Genomic DNA, 19390 nt, shown 5'->3' with positions numbered 1-19390 from the left:
CATTTATTTTCATTTCTGTGATGTCCAGTGATAAACTTCTGTAAACGTTCCCCACTACATTCATCCATACCTTGTCAGTCTCAACCCCTTAAAAAAACAGTAACACATTTTACTAACCAAGGCCCCCTCAGATTCACAGAGATAAAAATTCACTGCATGAATTACTTTTCTAAAATAATTTCATTACTTGACTGTATAAACTTAAAGATGTTGTTTTTCAACTACTAACATTAAAAAAGCTAAATACCTGCAACTACAGTACATTATTATTGTATAGCAATGCTATGCATGCTGTTGCATTGTGATTCATCACCTCCGGAATATATTCCTACATGTGGTGTACTTTAAAGCAGCACTGCAGCTTTAACAAACCAATATTCATTTATTTGTTAACTGGTTAAGGCCAGTGGACACAAGTATCCTTATTCAGGGACAACCCAGGAACATTGTCTGGTTAAGTGACCTAGTAAGAGTCACAGAAGAGGCTGAAGGAATCAAACTCTGCATTACAAGAAGCATCTTGTTATCAGCTCACAGACTTAAACCTGTGTGCTAATTGCCAGACATGCACTGTATTATACATATCATTCAGTTTTTAAGCACCCCCTTGTACAGGATTGCTAAGGTGAGCACACCAGAACCAAGGAAATGCAAATTTAAAACAAAAGTTTTAAATGTATTGTAGATAACTTTTCCAGGAGTGTAAAGTGTCACATCTTGGTCTGGTAACATTAGTAGGAAAACAAAACAGCAACTTGCTTGGTAGGTTATGTAATTGAATAAGATGGCAGTGACCTTATTAAGAGTTTTATGATAACCACTATGGCTGCAGGAATCCACTTGATCAGTGGATGCAGTAAATAGAACTATTATGTATGTTAAAGCTAAGAAATCTTTAGATGATGCAACAGTTCCTAAAGTGATAACGTAGCTTTGATGATTGGTTTTGCCACATTTGCTTAGAAGAATTTCAGTAAAAAAAAAAAAAAAAAAAAAAAAGACTGCAAAATGACCATCATATATCCAGAGATCTCACTAGAAAACAGCTGTTACATGCAGTGGTGGGTTGTGTACTTTGGGCCCTTGGCTGCTTTGAAATAATGGGTTTCCCACACACATTTTTAGGACCATGCATTAATACACGTTTTCTTTGTTTCACCTTCCTAATTGTTTTAAATTATATTTCTTGTGTAAAACTTTTACTTCATATTTAAGCATTCTTCCATTGAAAACAGACGTGGCATGAGAAATAGTAAACTTTTCTTCCCTTGAAACTTACATTTAGTGAAAATGCATCTGGCAACCCATTAAACTACAAAAGACTTGCTGGGATTCATACACCTATATCATATAGTGCAGTATAAATTAGAGGCTATGTGGAGGGTGCAGGAATTTAAAAGATAAATGTGTAATGCATTTGCTAACTGCCTGGGTCAGCCCACTAGACACAAATGTCCCCTTTCAGGAGCACTCCAAGAGTATTGCCTGTTGAAGTAACTTGGTCAGAGTCACATAGAAGACTAATCAAGGCTGAGGAAATCAAACCCTGTTCCAAAAGAAGCAGCTCTTTAACAGCGACTAGCCTTACTTAGCTGCACTATGTACTAGATTATAACTCAATCACAGTTACTTTTATCACACCTGTGTGCCTGCAAAAAAGAAGCTAAATTAAAATGTATTCATAGTTGAAATAAACATTAAACTCAGACTTCATGGTGTCCACTTTATTCACAGCTTAATAATAGACACACTGTCAATATTTAACAGAACAAGGAAACTAAAGATCACATCTGAAAAATGAGTCATATGATGGTGCTCCTATTTACTACAATCAATTTTCCTTCCTTTACACCATAACTACTCTGGTTCATAGTTAGTTACTAGGCTTGCATTCCAGGGGATCAGTGAAGAGCCTAGCCCAAATTTTCAGTTGCCTGAAAGCCCTGTCTAGTTACATGACTTGCTCAAGAACAGGGCATACATATGAGGCAAAATCAGAGATGTTCTGCAAAACTTGAATCTCTCCTTCAAAGCAAATAAACAACCCATGGGGTGGGAAGTTGATATAATGGTTAAGGTGTTTATCTTACACACACAAGGTACAGGGTTGGATTATTACACAGGGTAATTGGCTATGCTTAAAATGGCTCACAAGGATAGTTAGCCTAGTACTAATCTATGAACCTATGAACATGCCCATTCCCATACAAGATGTCTGCTGCTACTGGCTATACTGTGTAGTGGGGTGGAACCTGTGCTTCCTCTTCCTGTACAAGCAGGCAGTACATTGGATGAGAGGCACTTTTTTTGTGCAGGTTGCCTTATAGGTGCTAATAAATCATTCAAATTAAATTGTTTTGTGGCAGTGATAGGCCCCACTGAATGTGTGGGTCCTAGGTGGCCACCTGTTTGGCCCCTAGTATAATCTGGCAGTGGTCACATGATCAGTTTCGCTGCTGCGTAGCCAAAACTAAGGAAAATATAATACAAGCCTGGAAATCACCATCACTTGTTTTATTTTACCCATGTAGCAAAACTACACTCAAAAATAATTTACAGTTAACAATATACTTCATAAGAATACTAATCCTACAGGCTTTTCTTTTTTATTTAATATTTTTTACTGCTTGCATACAAAGCATAGATAGTAAACTAAAATTTTCTCAAAGGTTAGGCAAGTTATAACATATTTTCCATACATTTCACTTATTGAAAACAGAGACAAACTTAAGTGACTTGAAAAGCTTTTACACAAATTTGGAGTTTGCAACTTAGTGAAGCTTTTTTAAGAGACAGTACAGCAGCATGCAGAGTCCCCAGAGTTTGGAGGATGTGGAGGCTCCCCAGTAGTACTGAATACTTTTCAGTAATGCGCTGTGACCTACTGGAATTTTCTGACAAGACTACAATAGAGCTTAAAGTTATTGTAATTAAGGACATGACAGACAATTGTAAAATTAGCTACTGAGAATGAGAAATTGCAAAATGAAATTACCAATAACCTTTTTTTTTCTTACCAGTGAAAATGAATTTTATTAGATTTTCAACACAGCTGACAGTAAATGTGCCACTTCAAGGAAGAGAAAAGAGAAAAAAAGATGACACGTGACAGGGAGGACTATAAAAGAAAAAAAAAACATATCCCGTTCAAATAGGAATCTGAACCAACCAGTTGTCAACTGATGAAGTACCTTGGGGGGAGACCATGCCACCACTGAGACATATGATGAAGAGGCTGATACCTCTGAAAATAAAGTTTTTTTTAGAATCCAACTTGCAGAGGCCCAAAAGAATAGCCTAGAACCACCAGAGCAATGTTGAGTTCAACATGGGGGAAGAGACCCAAGACAACAATCGTTGTTAACCCAGGAAATGGTATTCCAAACAAAATGGGGAGAGTCAGAGACAGAAGCAGGCATCAGAGATACTGAACATTTCAACAACAACAAATAACAATGGTAGTAAATACTACAACTGCATCAGGTAACATCATTGAAGTCAACGGCTTCAGAATTTATAATTACAGTCATCTGAACAGCGGCAATAATTTTGTTTATTTTAAGAGGTTTTACCTTTATTCCCTCATGTTGGCTGAACCTAGTGGACACATTTCTTTTTGGACAACCATCATGATGTGAGAATTTTAAAGAGATCAGGCATATTTAATCAATCCAGCACATTTATGAGAATTTTAAAGAGATCAGGCATATTTAATCAATCCCTTGCACCTCCAGTATCTATATATGAGAGACAATGTGAAACTGTCATCAGATGGTTGCATGCAAACAATAAGAAGCATTTTTTTTTTTATTTAACAGGCAATGAAAGGAGATTGTTCTATTCTTTATCCAGAGATAAAACCATATGGATCCTGAAACAAGACAAGGAGTTGGTGGTGATGAACAATCATGACTACTCTGGTAAAATGCTTGACTATCTGTATGATGGTACTTATTTTCAATCCACCTCCAGAAATGAAATGAATTATGCTTTTAGTTGAATTGACTCCTAGCTGAACAAAGTGGTACATGAATTTGAACTGGCTCCTGATTTGGTCAAGTTTCTCAAAGTTAGCCAGGCAATCATACCAGCTATTCTTGAACTCTCAGAACAGACAAAGACCAGAATGATCCACCAATGCATCCAGTAGTGGCTTCTGCAGACCAAACTGAGCCTTTGGCTCTGTTGGTTGAGAGCAAATTAAAAAAAAAGTTTTGTTTTAATTGACAAACCACATGTTAAAGGATTCATGAGATTTTTACTGAAGTTGTCCAAAACTGCATACTGTGAGAACTGTACGTTTGCTACCATAGATGTGAAGGACCTGTTTTTGGTAATAGCCCATGTGGTTGGAATGGATGGTTTTATCAGTCTTTGAGTAGAGATGTGTCTCTTTCAAGTAAGGACATTTTGATTATTTACGAGTACATGGATACAGTGGTAAAAAAATATTGTGTACTTTGATGAAGAATATTTCCCGAAAATAAAAGGGGTGGCCATGGAGCCTCCTGTGTCCCTGTGTTTGCCAACATTGTAATGTGGTATTTGGAAAATTACTTTGTGTTTGACTGTGAGTTTTGGCCAAGTATTCTTCTATTTGTAAGAATTTTGGACCATATTTTTATTCTGTGGACAGATTCTTCTACTAAAGTTACCACTGTTAACAGGTGCTTTTTTTACTTAACAGAACTGTTAATAACTGGAAGACCTTCTCCCAGACTGATTTCATCCCTTAGTGTTGATAGAAGTTGGTAGGGGTACAATCTCTTTAAAATCATACCTATCAAAATTTCAAACTCATTTTTAATGTGGTGTCATCTGAAATTATCCTTGCAAGCCTCACCTTGTGGCCTTTTACCAAGCCTTTATTTTGCCAGAATGAGTAGTAAATTTGAAAATGTAAATATGAATTAAATAATGTGAGCTTCCTGTAAATGGTGGAAACAAGCATACCTGTTTTATGTTCTTGCTGATGATTATTTGTAGGTAGTTTATTTTCACATGCTACATATTGTGAGTGAACCTCAAAAAAGAAGTGGTCCCATCTATATACTCCAGAAAGTCCCTTAGCATCCACTCACAGCCATTACAAAAGATAATTTCAGATATACATTAAAATACTTGGAAAAAGGAGAGGCGAAAACATATTACAGCTCCCAGTATCACATAATTAGATTGGCATACAGGGGGTCTCATGGTGTCCGCATAGCCACTCCACTCTTTTGTTCAAATAAGTCTCCTTCAAAATACACGAAAGTTCCTGTAATCATGGCTGCACAGGTAAAAAACACACTCTCCAAAGCCAAGAACACAGCATCCATGGGACCTGACAACATCCCAGGCTGCATTCTACATGAACTACAGAATGAACTGGCACCCCACCTAAGTACCATGTTCAATCATAGCCTCACTTCTGGCTTTGTGCCCACTGAATGGTACAAAGGGGAAGCCACCATGAACCCTGGGAACTACCGCCCCATTAGCCTGACGAGCCTGGTCTGCAAGGCTATGGAACGTATAATCTTGGAACTTATAAACAATGACACTGGTAATCTCCAAACTCTGGACCCTACCCAGTTTGGTTTTGTAAAAGGCAGATCATGTCTACTAAACCAGATAGACTTCTTTGAAGCGGTCACCAAAGCCGTAGATGAAGGTAAGGTGGTTCACACATCTAGATCTCGCCAAGGCTTTCAACACCATCTCCCACTCTAGAATTATAGATAAACTCACTAAACTAGGTATAAATCCCTGTTACAAGATGGGTTGCCATCTGGCTCACTGACAGAACCCACACTGTGAAAGTAGCAGACTCTAAATCCAACTTCAGACCAGGGACAAATGGAGTACCACAGGGTTCAGTCTTAGGTCCTCTCCTATTTGGTATCTAGTTCTCTGAAGTACAGGCTAACACAGAAGGTCTTTGGCTAACAAAGTTTGCAGATGACTGCAAACTAGGAGTCATAATCAAAAGTCCTAACGATGTGGACATCCTACAAAAGGGCCTCACTGAGACAGATGGCTGGTGTCAAAGCCCTGGCCTCAAGCTCAGTGCCAAAAGTGCATTGTCATACCTTTTGCTAAAAAATCTGTAACCATGAACTGCCACATAGGCAGTAGTCTACTTAACACTGAAAGTGTGATAAGAGACCTTGGGACACAGGTGGACAGTAGTCCCTCCTTTGATAATCACATTGCCACAGTAGTCAGGAAATCCTTCTACGTGGAAGATCTCATCACAAAAGGTTTCTCATCCAGGAAAAAGAAGTCATTGTTCCCCTCTACTCATCACTCATTAGACCCATTATAGAGTACAATGCCCCTTTTGGTATGTACCTCACAAGACATCTACAACAACTGGAAAAGCAACAGAAATACCTCACAAAGAGGATTACTGGCCTCAAACAGATGCCCTATGCAGACCGTCTCAAAAAACTCCAGCTTTACTCTGTCACATATCGCCTACTCAGAGGCGATCTCTGCCTAACATACAAAGCTATGTCAAACCCAGAGCTGCTGGGCATGCTCCACTTAAGGAAATCCCAATCTCTCCGAGCTACACACTCTAGGGACCTAAACCTTATCACCACAATAAACAGAACATGCTGAAGGGATAGATTCCTGTCCCAGAGACTTCCCATACTCTGGAACAAACTACCTCTGTATCAAACAAACCTCCTCATTAGCACTCTTCAAGAAAAATCTTGATGATTGGATGGGAGACAGGAAATTCACCCTGGGGATCACTTCTGTGGCTCTGCTTGACAGGGGCACAGGAAATAATTTTCTTGGGTGGCAAAATCCAGGGTACTGTTTGGCTAGGCTTATATAGGCCCTAGGGCCAATAGCCTAGTATCTACCTATGAACTCAACTTTTCAAACTGACAGCACATTGAGGGACAAGGGTATTGCTTCTAAAAAAAATTACTATATCCAGTGTTGTTACTACTATTGTTTTTCTGTTCTTAAAATGGCAAGCTAAATTCAATTTCATAGTGAACATTTTTAGTTTCAAGCAGGGTGTCAGCTCAATCATTTTTACTAGCAGGCACAAATGTAAAATCTTTCTGAAATAGATTATAATAAACAGAAATCTCTAAATTGCTGTAGTTAAAAATATTGAAGCCATTACAAGAATAAATAGTTTTATTTGGTACTTACATATTATCGCAACCACATTGTTAACGTGCCATAATTTCTAATGTTTTCGTGAAGCTATCTGTGTTAACCTGAAAAGGGTTGTGTAAAGTGTAAGGTACTATTCAGTCGCAATGTAGACTACATTCAGGGAATACAACTGGAAGGTGAAATGTCAGAATTTGAAATATCACAGTATACAAATACAATGCTTAAATACTGAATGTCACTGCCCAGTAGTGTATAGCAAGAATATGTGCATAACACATGCCTTACTATGAAGGCTGTAACAGATGGTAAAAAAGTCGTCAAAGCAACATTTTGTAAAACACATGACTTGTGATTCTCTACATCTTACAAATCCCACTGAAAGGCTTTAATATCATTGCATTTGCAAGGGTTAAATACTCTCAGGTATAAAATACACGATCAAAGCAATAGTCAGATTTACACGAGTAAAGATCATCTGAGGTTGCCATACATTAAAAAATTCAAAGAAGATGACAGTGGATAACGAAGACTCAGAAAGTCAGGTTTATTTTATTTGTAGTTTTTAGGTTACAGTAAGTTACGTCGGAAAAGTACATCCCCGACAACTACAAAATGTGGGCGTTATTTTTCTTCCTGACTCCTACACAATAGGACAGAGTAAGAATTAATAGTTTACACACCCCTTTTAGGCTTAACATAAATATTTTTGTCCAAACATTAACAAATTTTAGCACATTGGAAATGTGGTTGCGATAACATGTAAGCATCTATTATTCTTGTGCAAATTATGTCCATTGTCACTTGCAGACTTGGTGGAAACTTCATTATTGCAATTAGTGTATTCATGACAGGTGGGTGCAACAGCTGAAAATTCAGTCCCTTCAATGGAACATGAACTATTCACAGAGATGTTAAAATCATTGGTAGAATAATCAGCCTGGAAGAAGGCTAGTTTTGCCCTCTCCCCTTCTCCAACTTGGCTGTTGTGTCCCATTGAATCTGGTTGTCCCTCCATTCTGCATATTGCTATCTGCTAGCTACCCTTGCAGACTGTTGTAGAGGGGGATATTCTTCCAAGTTTATAGGGTCTGAAGACTCACCTTCTACTATACCTCATCATTAGAGCCCTGGTGGCTGTCTACAACATTAGCAGTCACTTTAGAGCCAACCCTATTCGTTCTCTCACAAACCTTCTGCTTTGGAAAAGCTATGCTGTGCATAGACTTTACATTCATTTCTGTCATGCTGCATTTTGTTAACTTTTTTCAAATTGTCTATCTACTTTTCCATCATCTTAAAAACATGTGAATAATTGTCTTTTTTTGATGTAAACAACAGGTCAGAAGTCAACTTGTTACTAATAGCTTGCATTTCTCTAAACAGATGTGCTACAAGTCTGTCATTTTTGTCAGTTATAAGTTTTATTACTTTAAATTCCACCTTATTAAAAACAGTGAGACAATTTTTGTGGAATTCTAAATTCCTGGTAGCACCAATCGGAAATTTCCACAGTCTCCGGCCTTTTGTTGCCAGTTTGTTTTTAATACAGTATTTAAGGTGAAGGTTTTCCACTTTAAACTTTTAAATCTGTGCAGCTTTTTCTCAAAGGAACCCAAACATGAATTAAACCTCTTACCTGGGTAGTTGTGAATTGGTCTAGTGAAATGGCATTACATAGCCATGTATCCAAGTTCAAGATGAAAAATGTATGTCACTGGCTCAAGGCTCACAGTTGCTAGGAGATAATCAGAGAACTGTTGGAACTTGGTTGCCCCTTCTTATTGATCAAATCAGAAGCATTCTGAGGTTGAACGTTATAATCCAAATTCATTGGTTCATCAGAACTTTACCCTGTGATTAGGCCAACAGGAATAAACCCTGGGAATGCAATGTTCTGGCTATTAACTCACTCCAGCTGACATATTTAAAGTTGTGCTGTTGAAGTTATTTGAATGTTGAGTAGCAGCTAAACTATTCACTGACATGTTTTCAGGTGGTAATAAAGGCAGAGGAAACAAACTTCCTCCTTGAGTACTATTCTGAGTAGCCACCACCTGAGTGAGTAATTCAAGTACTTTTGCCAAGTTGCAGTTATCTGTTTAAATTCAGCTCCAGTAAAAGTTAATGTCATTGCTGGCAAATGCAACCTGGTTGTATAGTAGAAAGGCCAGAATTGAAGCCTAACACATTAAAAAATATATGTGACACAAAAGGAGCAGTCTACTTATGCTTCTGTGATTACTGTCACTTTTTTATGTGGGTAAAGTAGAGAAAACTAAACACAAGCATATTTACGAACACAAATACGATATAAAAAATAAAATGTCAATAATGCACTTTTAGAGACACTTTGCTGTGTAAACAATACTCCAAGTTTTTGTTTGTTGTTCTTGAGCACGTTTTCACCTAACCTAGTGGAGGCCAATGTGAAATGAAATTAGAGGACAGAGAATTGATTTGGCAACTCCAGCTTAATGCAGGCCAGTTTTCTAGGTTACATTTCAGCATATCACCTCCAACAGGGTGGCTGCGGTGGTGCAGCAGTTAGCGTTGTTGCCTCACAGCAAGAGGTTCTCTGGTTCAATTCTCCACTGGAGTGCCTTCTGCATGAAGTCTGGATGTCCTCCCTGTGGTCACGTGGATTTCCTCCTGGTGCTCTCGTTTCCTCCCACATCCCAAAGACATGCAGTAGGTGGATTGGACACTCCAAATTGGCCGTAGGTATGAGTGTGTGTGCGAGTGAGTGGTATGAATGAAATACCATGGCAGGGCTAGCTACCCAATGGCGACACCCCAATCCCATGTGCAACATGGGAAGAGGGGCTGAGGATGGATGGATGGATATCACCGCCAACATTTGCAATCTATCTGAGGAATAACTCTTTGAAGTCTGCTTGGAGTATAAAAATACCTATGCAAACACTTTCAAACAAAAATCTTAAACCTTCTGGACTTTGTTGTATATTTGGGAGCCATTCATATGTCCTCCATTGTTCTCTTGTAAATTGCCTATCCAGTCTCACTTCCCAGTCATTCTAATCCTTTAGAAATTGTATTAGCTATCCAAAATGTTGGGGATGCTACCTACTCTCCCCCAGAAAAGTGCAATTATGGTCATTTTATAATTATGGTTATGGTCATTTTTGGTAATTTTTTTGACTGAAAATCATTTTGTTTAATTATGCCCAGAGAATCTTTTATTTATTTATTTGTTTATTTGTTTATTTATTTATTTTGAGGAAGTCAAAATGAGGTATTTAATAAGATGTTCTGTATCCTCAATGCATAGATATATTTGATGCAACAAAGAATGTCTAAATGGAACTAAAGAACTCGATTTGAAGTTCATCCCAACAAACAGAGACTAAGGTCTGCTGGGTCCAGTGGAGTAGTTTTTAAATACAAACAAGCTATTGTATTTTCTTTGAAAAAGAAAGACACATTATGAGATGCATATCTAGTTTACATGTTTTTTCCTGACTATGCCACCACCACTGATGGAGGTTTTACTAGAAACACTGGTGTTGGAGGACCAGACAGGGACATGGGATGTAGTGGCTGATGGCCAACTCTGTTATTCCATGAGAAGAGAAAAGGACTTGGGGCAGTACTGCAGCCTGGTATAAGGCAGCTGACCATATTCCTACACTTTGTAACACAATGTCTAGGGGTTGCTGTCACCTTAGGCTTGCATTCATGGTGGTTTTACATGATTAACATACTCACCCAAATGTATTGCATTCAGGGGACCAGACATGGAAAAGGTTTGTAGGTAAAGTCTTTCAGTCGAGATATGATGCCCACATCCTGTCATCACAGAATGACAGAGGTTTCCATTTTGGTGTAAGTGGCAGCAGGTCGGCATACAAGGTAACAATGATGTAACAGGAAGAATGGAATTACCCTGTATAGGACTAACGCCTGCAATGAAAAAAAATATTTAATAAAAAGATGCAGAGCAAGGTGAAAAGATCTCTTATAAGATTTAGATATACCTTTTGGTTTCTTCTACAGCGCTATTGTGTTCCTATCCAAGAATCTAGAATGCTGATTATATTTGTATTACCTACCAACAAATAGAAGAGATTGAGTCCCTTGTTATGTACTACATTGTAAGGTCAATATGTTTGCAATTGTACAGAAAAAGCAGGTGAGGTGTTTCTCACCTACAGTACTGATGTCTTTAGAGGAATTCATGATAAGACTAATGTAGTTTGCCATGGAGAGGTTGTGTCTGTGACAGCAAGATAATGTTTATTGTGCACCTCTTCATGATTCACTACTTATTTACATTTTGCAAGCTTCTGAACATCAGTCTGTGCTAGACTGTGCCACATCAGTGATATTATTTAATCTTATGCAGGTGCTGCTGTAGCCAAACAACTGGAAAAGGGCTTTCTGGCAATCCGAAAAGAAGGGCATCTGTGTATAAAAACTGATGTCCAAGACTACACAGACTACAGTGGGCAGAGAAAAGCATTGGAAGTCAGAAAAGATGTAATTAAGCCAGGTGAGAGGCATAATTTAAACTTCTTGGAGATGAGGATTCAGGTCTGGAAACTTGAAAATGTGGACAAATTGCATTATTTAAGGTTATAACACTCATGGGACACTGATAGTGCATAAGCTGTCCAGAAAAACAGACTTTATCACCCCCCACTTTTCTTGCCTCTTCAGAACATTCTGATAAATTATATTTTTTCTGGTCTTAGTCTTCATCTTTGGGTAATGCCAGCTTCACTGAATCCTCTGTGTGTGTGTGTGTGTGTGTGTGTGTGTGTGTGTGTGTGTGTGTGTGTGTGTGTGTGTGTGTGTGTGTGTGCGCGTGCGCTGTGTGATGGTGACTGTGTACAAGTCTGTTTGTCTGAGTGAGTATGTACATATGTTTGTGAGTTTTTTGTGTGTGTATGTGTGTGAATGTGTATTTCTGTGATAGGCTAATGATCTGTTAAAGATAAGTTTTTTGCCTTGGGCTGAATGAATCACTGTTAGACTCAAGCATTCCTGTGACCTTTCATTGGATTAAAGGGGTGATTGAAAAAAAATGAATGAATAAATGAACAAATGAACAAATGAATGAGCATATTAGTGTTGTTTGTAATTATAGCCTTTGACCATGAGAGAGAGAGAGAGAGAGAGAGAGAGAGAGAGAGAGAGAGAGAGAGAGAGAGAAATGGATAAATACAGACAGCACTTGACTGACACTTTCAGTTTTTAAAGCTGTTCCTATGAGAATATGTGAGCCAAGGATACCTTAGATATCTGCAAGTCTGATTCTCAACCATTTATTTGCATTTCTTTTGCAGCATACCCTTACCTACTTCAAAAAGCCCACTTTACAAGCAGAAAAGTACTAATGGTATATGGGTTCAATTGAAACGGCAGACTCCCAGGAATAATAGGTGCCAAAAATGAGACACATATTGCTGTTTATGCACAGGGTACAGCGGGTTCTACAGGCACAAGAACAAGCATGGTTAAAACTCCTTTAACGTGCAGGTGTTGTTCATTTATACCAGATGCATCCAAGCTATGTGTGCACAAAACATGGTAATGGCAGTTATGACAACTCAAACATTTGGCATGTACCATGCATTTGAGCCTGGACTGATACCTCCTGAATGCCTGTTGTTGATGTTGTATATCCTGAAGCCATGATTACTGATGCAAATACAGGCGACAACAAGACCCTGAGAAGATGCCTATAGCAGGATGTGCCAATGTACATGAAATATGACAAAGCATAGCTCTGCATGTCTGAAGTTGGACTTGCATTAAATGTTTATATGAATCCAGTTGAGTACTTTGGATTATTTCCAACAAAGTGTGCCACATTTTTATTACATAGTGCATGATCTACAACATGCTGAAAACCCTGGCATCCCCAGGACTAAAACCTACTGAAGGCTCTTGGAAATATGAAGTAAATCCATTATAGCAGACACAGCCTGGTGTCATAGAGCTGTATGACAATCCCATCTAGATTGATTTACCTACGGTAAGTATGTGGTGTGTGCCCAATCTCAGACAAGAAAATGTTGATATGTAATTTGTATTGTAAACAGTAGACAAGAGGCAAGTGCTATGCATATAAATGCAAATAATGGCAAGGGATCAACATAGCCATGTTATCATGTCCCAGCAAAACTCCTGATATCAGTAAGAAGACGTTAGTCAATCATGGAACTCGCAGTCCTGCCACCACCACAGTGGCCTACAAAGATAGGTGACTACATGAAACTCACCCCCATTTGGCAGTCTCAAAGCCCTAGAATCATCCCCACATGAGGTGTAGCTTGGTATGCTGGGGGTGGCTTCATGTACAACCCATGCCAGGAGCAAATGCCTACAGAAGCAGCCCACAGTAGACAATCACATTCTTGACAATAGTGAAGCTGTGTAGGTAATAGAATAGGCTGTGTACCCAGGGGCCATGTAATGCTGGTATATGAATCAGCTTCTCTAGGGAGCTGAATAGTGCCAGCTGTATGGACTGCACTGTGGCCAGTCACTGCACCAATTTCCATATAATATCCATGAGCCCACATAGCTTCCTCTACAGTGTTATGCCATCACAGTCACTTGATAAAGGATTTCTGCAGTTGCAAAAGGCATAAGTAAAACCACTCAGACCGCTCATGGATATCCTGAAGCATCAGGTCCAGCTTCTGATCACTACCCTGCAGTGCCAATACCTTATAGACCTGTAAGGTAATGTGGAGCTTGAGCAACACCAACAGCAGCAGTCACAGTGCCAGCATCAGTGACAACATCATGTACTTGTTGCAAGGAGGTAGAAAAAGGCATTAGATGATGATATTCTAGATGACTGTATAGATAATGTTACATCCATGATGCCCTCAGCTGCATTGGGCTAGAATACATGGAAGTCACCTCTGGACTACCTTCTTCACTGCCAAACAATGTCTGGCCTGTTGCATGTTGTTATAGTTACACTTTTTTGGAAGCCACCACAGGAAGTTAGCCAAAATGAAGTTCAAACCAGCACAATTGTATTTAGTCATATGCCACAGTTACACAGCTGCAGTGACCACAGCAGATTTTCCCAGGATTTTACACAGGAGAGTGTAATTGTCCCTGTCAGTTGCTCGAGTATCATAAGTGCAGCTGCCTATGTACACAGAGCAGTACAGAGCTCATATCACCTACCTGCTGACATGTACTGATGGCCCCTGTGCCAACCCAGTGCAGCAACCTCATTTTGAATTACAGTGCAGATTTTTGCCTCATTAATCTGCCTTTCCGTGATGGACCTGACATGCAGATGAAATTCAAGATGTATATCTCTCCACAGTCATCCCAGAATAAAGGAAAGTCACAGTCAAATGAAATGTTATATCCTGGATTCCATGTTCAGGCTGAGCAAAGAGAAAGAAAAAGAGAGAGACAGAGAGAGTGAGAGAGAGGTGGAGGTGTGAGAGGGAAAGTTATACATAGAGAGACAGGGCTAGAGAGAGAGGCATCAGCCAGGTAAGTAAAATGAAATACCTGAGGGAAGAATATAAAAACTAAGCATAAAAGAATATGCTGTTGACCTACATAGAAAGCTTCTTTTCAGCTAGGACTTTATGTAATAGCATATGTAAAAGTCTGACTGATAAAACATTATATAATATCAGAGTTCTATTTTTATTTGTTCTTTTGATACTTTTTAATGTCTGCTCGACACAGCTGAGTGTTTTCATGGTGTAACACATATCTGTCTTACCAGCATGTTGGTGTAGCTGTGTTGTCCATTGCCTTACTTGGATAGAAGGAAGTTTCTTAGCTCACCAGTGGGAGTGGGGAGCCTTGAATAGCCTACCTGTCCTTGAGGGAAGTGACCTCAGCACAAGAAGCTGTAATAATTGGTCATTTTGGACCATTTCTAGCTCTTTTGAAGTTCCCTGGTTAAAATCTGCCTCTGGCATTTTTTTGAAGCCATATTGCTCAGACACAGCTCCACGTGGTCCTGTTGAGTCTTCCTGGCTACAGAGAACTGGAAAAAAGCGACTGCTTTCCTGATTAAGTATCCTGCTGTTTTTTATATTTGTTTTACCTTCTACTGCTTACCTAGAGCAAGCTTTAACTGTTTTCATGGTTATTTACTGCATTTTTATTATCTGCACTTAAAAGTACATTTTAGTCGAAATTAGTCTAATTCAAGTCGAAAAGTGTTTGTTTGCTGTTTAATTTAATTGTTTGGCTGCCCACTAAAGTGTGCTAGCCTGTACTACTGACTTATTGCCTTTTCTGCATTTAGCACGGAGTTGCCACTAGAGCACCATCGGGCAGCGCCGGTTAAACAAGGTTAAACTATTTCTGGCTCCGTAAAGTCTGCTCTTCATTTTTCCCTTAGAACTGCTCTACTTGTAATCTAAACAGTCTATTCTCTATCTGTAAAGCTCAGCACTTGTTCCTAAAGCATTTTTTAGTCAGGTAAAGCACTTCTATATTATGCAAAGTACTTCACTAGCTTAAACCCCCCTTGAGTACCCACTTCCCTATAGGTCCTTTCTGACTCAGTTACACAGCAAACTTTTTCATTTCTTCTAGCATGTCAAAGGGTCAGTTGCTAGCGTCCTCTCCTGCTCAGCTGGTGAATCTGGGAATCTTGAGGCAATGTTACAATTGCCTCATGTACACAGACAACCCTCTCCTCCTCCCACAAAACACAAATACATGCGAGAGATGCAACTATATAGCCAAACTGGAGGCTAAGCTCTCTCAACTCAGGACTGGCAAAACCAGACAGGAGGAGAAGGTAACCACACACACCATAAACCCAGTCTCACATAGAACTATCACAACTACAAATCAAACACATAAACACACAAAGACATACTCGGAGGCACTGATCAAAAATCTACCAAAACAGCAGAGGCCTCCAAAGCAGACACCCAAACAACTGCCACCTCATGACATAACACAAGCAACACATAGATCGCAAAGTCAGTGTGCAAATCAGTCACAGCCCTTAAGGCCAAACACAATGCCAGAAACACTTGTCATAGGTGACTCCATAGTCAGACACACTGACGTCCCACTCACCAGAATGAACAAGGAGAGGGTCACAGTAAGCTGCCTGTCGGGCGCTAGAATCCGCCACATAACACAAGCACTCAGGTCACTCCACAGCAAGTACAAGTATGACTCAGTCATTGTCCATGCCGGTGTGAATGACCTGAGACGTACCTCCCTGGACTACATGAAAAGAGACATAAAGATTATGTAGCCCAGGCTGGTATGACCCTGACCCTGAGCAGTATCCTACCTTCACCAAGAATGATGCCACAATACAGAGACAAAATGATCAGTTTTAATAATTGGCTTAATTTCTGGTGTCATTCTAAGGGGATCCAATGTCTGTCTGCCTGGAATGACATGCTTGACAAGCCACGCTGCTTCGCAAGGGACGGCTTGCACCTGTCACCCCTGGGTTTCCGGATATTGGCAAAGGCTCTTGCCACCCCCATAGTGCCTTTTTTAGACAAGGCTCAAATTCTAAACCCACCACCCTAGAAAACAATAATGGAAAAAAACTAAGGGTAATGCTGCTCAATGCCAGAAGTCTAAATCTCAAGATGCACGCCCTCAAAGCCCTCCTCAGTATGGAGAACATCGATGTCTGTGCTGTGACTGAAACCTGGTTCAAGGCTCCTGAGAGCACCCCGGCACTATCAGGTTTTACCTCATATCATGCGTTCCGGCCCCAAAACCCGGACTGTACCACAAAAGGAGGGGGTGTATCCATATTCATCAAGGATACCCACACCTCCAGGCTGGTGGCAACTCACGAAGCATCAGAGACCATTCAGGTGCATAGGCAAAACTGCTCTACAGTTTGTAGCATGTTACAGGCCACCCTCTCAAACTCAGGAACCCCACACAGCCTTCCTGAAGACACTGGAGAGTATAAATGTCTCTCCAAACACCATCATATTGGGTGACTTCAACTACCCAAACATAGATTGGGAACATTACTCAAGCCCCAATACCCTAGCCCAAAGGTTCCTGGAGTTCATAAACTCAAATGCTATGGAACAACTTGTCACCATTCCCACAAGAGGTGAAAATATACTAGACCTGATCATCACAAACATGGGGACAAAATGCTCCACACGGAAGTATATCCCTCATTGGTGAGATCAGACCATAAACTAATCTCACTGGAGATCCACATCCCGCCCCACCCCCAACAAAAAAGACCACAGTGAAGAACTTCTCAAAAGCCAACTTCACACTTCTTAAGACTGGTGTGGTATCCTTCAAGGCCCCTGAGCCATTGGAAACCACAACCCACGCTGCTGAATCCCTTACAAATGCTTTCTACGAGCACCTCCAGGATTGCATGGATCAAGCAATCCCAAATAAAATCAAGACCCTTTCCACCAAAGGCAAGCGCCCGATCTGGTGGACCCCAGCCATAAACAAACTTTACAACAAGAGGAGAAAGCTACTACAAGATAGAGCAAAATCCCTAAAAGGGAAGACATCTCTGATCAATACTAGTAAAAACTACGATCACTCATAAAATCATCCAAGGCCAACTTTGAGAGAAAAATCACCAAGGACTCAAAAGACAATCATAAGGCCTTCTTTAGCTATGTTAGAAATCTGGGTGGAAACTCCCAGATATGCTCAGAATTAGTCCAAAATGATACAAAAATCACTGAACCCACAGACATTGCAAACATACTGGCAGACAGGTTCAGTGAAAATTTCTCCCCCCCCCCCCAAAAGGAGAAATATCTATCCCAGCAGAGTGTAGCCTCCCAATCATCTGAAATGCCCAGGTGAGAGCTGCTCTCTCTAAAGCTAAAAACACAGCATCAATGGGACCAGATGGTGTCCCCGGCTGTGTGCTACACGAACTCAATGAGGAACTAAACCCACACATAAGGCTGCTGTTTAATCTTAGCCTTACCACAGGATACGTACCCAAAGAGGGGCGTACGGCAACTGTGGTCCCACTCCACAAAGGCGGTGCTTCTACAGACCCTGGTAATTACCGCCCCATAAGCTTAACAAGCCTGGTCTGCAAAGCTATGGAGAGGATCATAATGGAACTCATAAATAAAGACATAGGGGACCTACAGACATTGGATCCTACCCAATTCGGCTTTGTCAAGGGCAGATAATGCCTCTTGAACTTGGTCGACTTTTTTGAAACAGTCACCAAGGCCATTGATGAGGGTAAGGCAGTTCACACAGCCTGCCTTGACCTTGCAAAAGCTTTCGACACAATACCCCACTTGGGTATCATAGAAAAGCTCACCAGCTTAAATGTAAACCCATATGTCACAAGATGGGTTGCAAACTGGCTCAAGGACAGAACCCACAGGGTGCCATGTCAGACTCCAAGCCGGTCACAAGCGGTGTCCCACAGGGCTCAGTCCTGGGCCCCCTCTTGTTCGGCATCTACTTTTTAGAAGTGCAGGCAAACATAGGAGGATTGTGGCTGACAAAGTTTGCAGATGACTGCAAACTGGGCGCCATAGTTGAAAATCCATCAGACACAGATATCCTTCAGAGAGGTCTCATAGAAACGGATAACTGGTGCCAGAGCCATAGCCTTAAGCTAAACGCCAAAAAATGTATAGTCATACCCTTTGGTAAAAACAAGGTAACCCCAAGTTACCACATAGGTGGCAATCCATTAAGCACAGAAGAGGTTATCAGGGACCTGGGGACCCAAGTTGACAGTAACCTTTCTTTTGACACTCACATTGCCAAAGTGGTTAGGAGGACCTTCTACATTGCCCACCTGATTATGAAGGGATTCACATCCAGATCAAGGGAGGTCATTGTTCCCCTGTACTTTTCACTTATCAGACCAATGATTGAGTACAATGCCCCATTCGGAATGTATCTTACCCGACACCTGCAGCAATTGGAAAGACCCCAAAAGTTCCTCACCAAAAGGATAAAGGGGCTCAAAAATATGCCATATGCTGCCCGACTGAAGAAACTCCAGCTCTATTCAGTCGCATACCATCTGCTCAGAGGTGACCTGTGCCTGACATACAAGGCCATGTCCAACCCGGAATTAATGGACATGCTCCACCTCAAAAAATCCACATCCACCAGAGCCACAAGAGCAAGAGACTTAAACCTCAACACGGATATAAATAGGACGTGCTGGAGGGACAGATTCATCACCCAGAGACTCCCTATGCTGTGGAACAGAATCCCGGTCCATGTGAGACAGAGCACCTCACTGGCTCTGTTCAAGAGGAATCTTGACCAGTGGATGGGAGAT

General features: G+C 40.4%; 1 protein-coding gene across 1 annotated transcript in view; it reads left to right on the top strand.

Annotated features, from left to right (window-relative positions):
- LOC122787943 (adenine phosphoribosyltransferase-like) overlaps positions 1–19390 on the top strand; it is a 152498-nt gene that overhangs the window by 39525 nt on the left and 93583 nt on the right. The window contains exon 4 of the mRNA XM_044054871.1: positions 11492–11638. Coding sequence (XP_043910806.1) covers positions 11492–11638 — 147 coding nt within the window. The remainder of the gene's footprint in view (positions 1–11491; positions 11639–19390) is intronic.

This window comes from Protopterus annectens, chromosome 13.part0 (genome assembly GCF_019279795.1).
Source record: "Protopterus annectens isolate FY-2018-M chromosome 13.part0, PAN1.0, whole genome shotgun sequence".
NCBI lineage: Eukaryota > Metazoa > Chordata > Ceratodontiformes > Protopteridae > Protopterus > Protopterus annectens.
The sequence above is the reverse complement of the archived record's forward strand: the minus strand, read 5'-3'. Positions and strand labels throughout refer to the sequence as shown.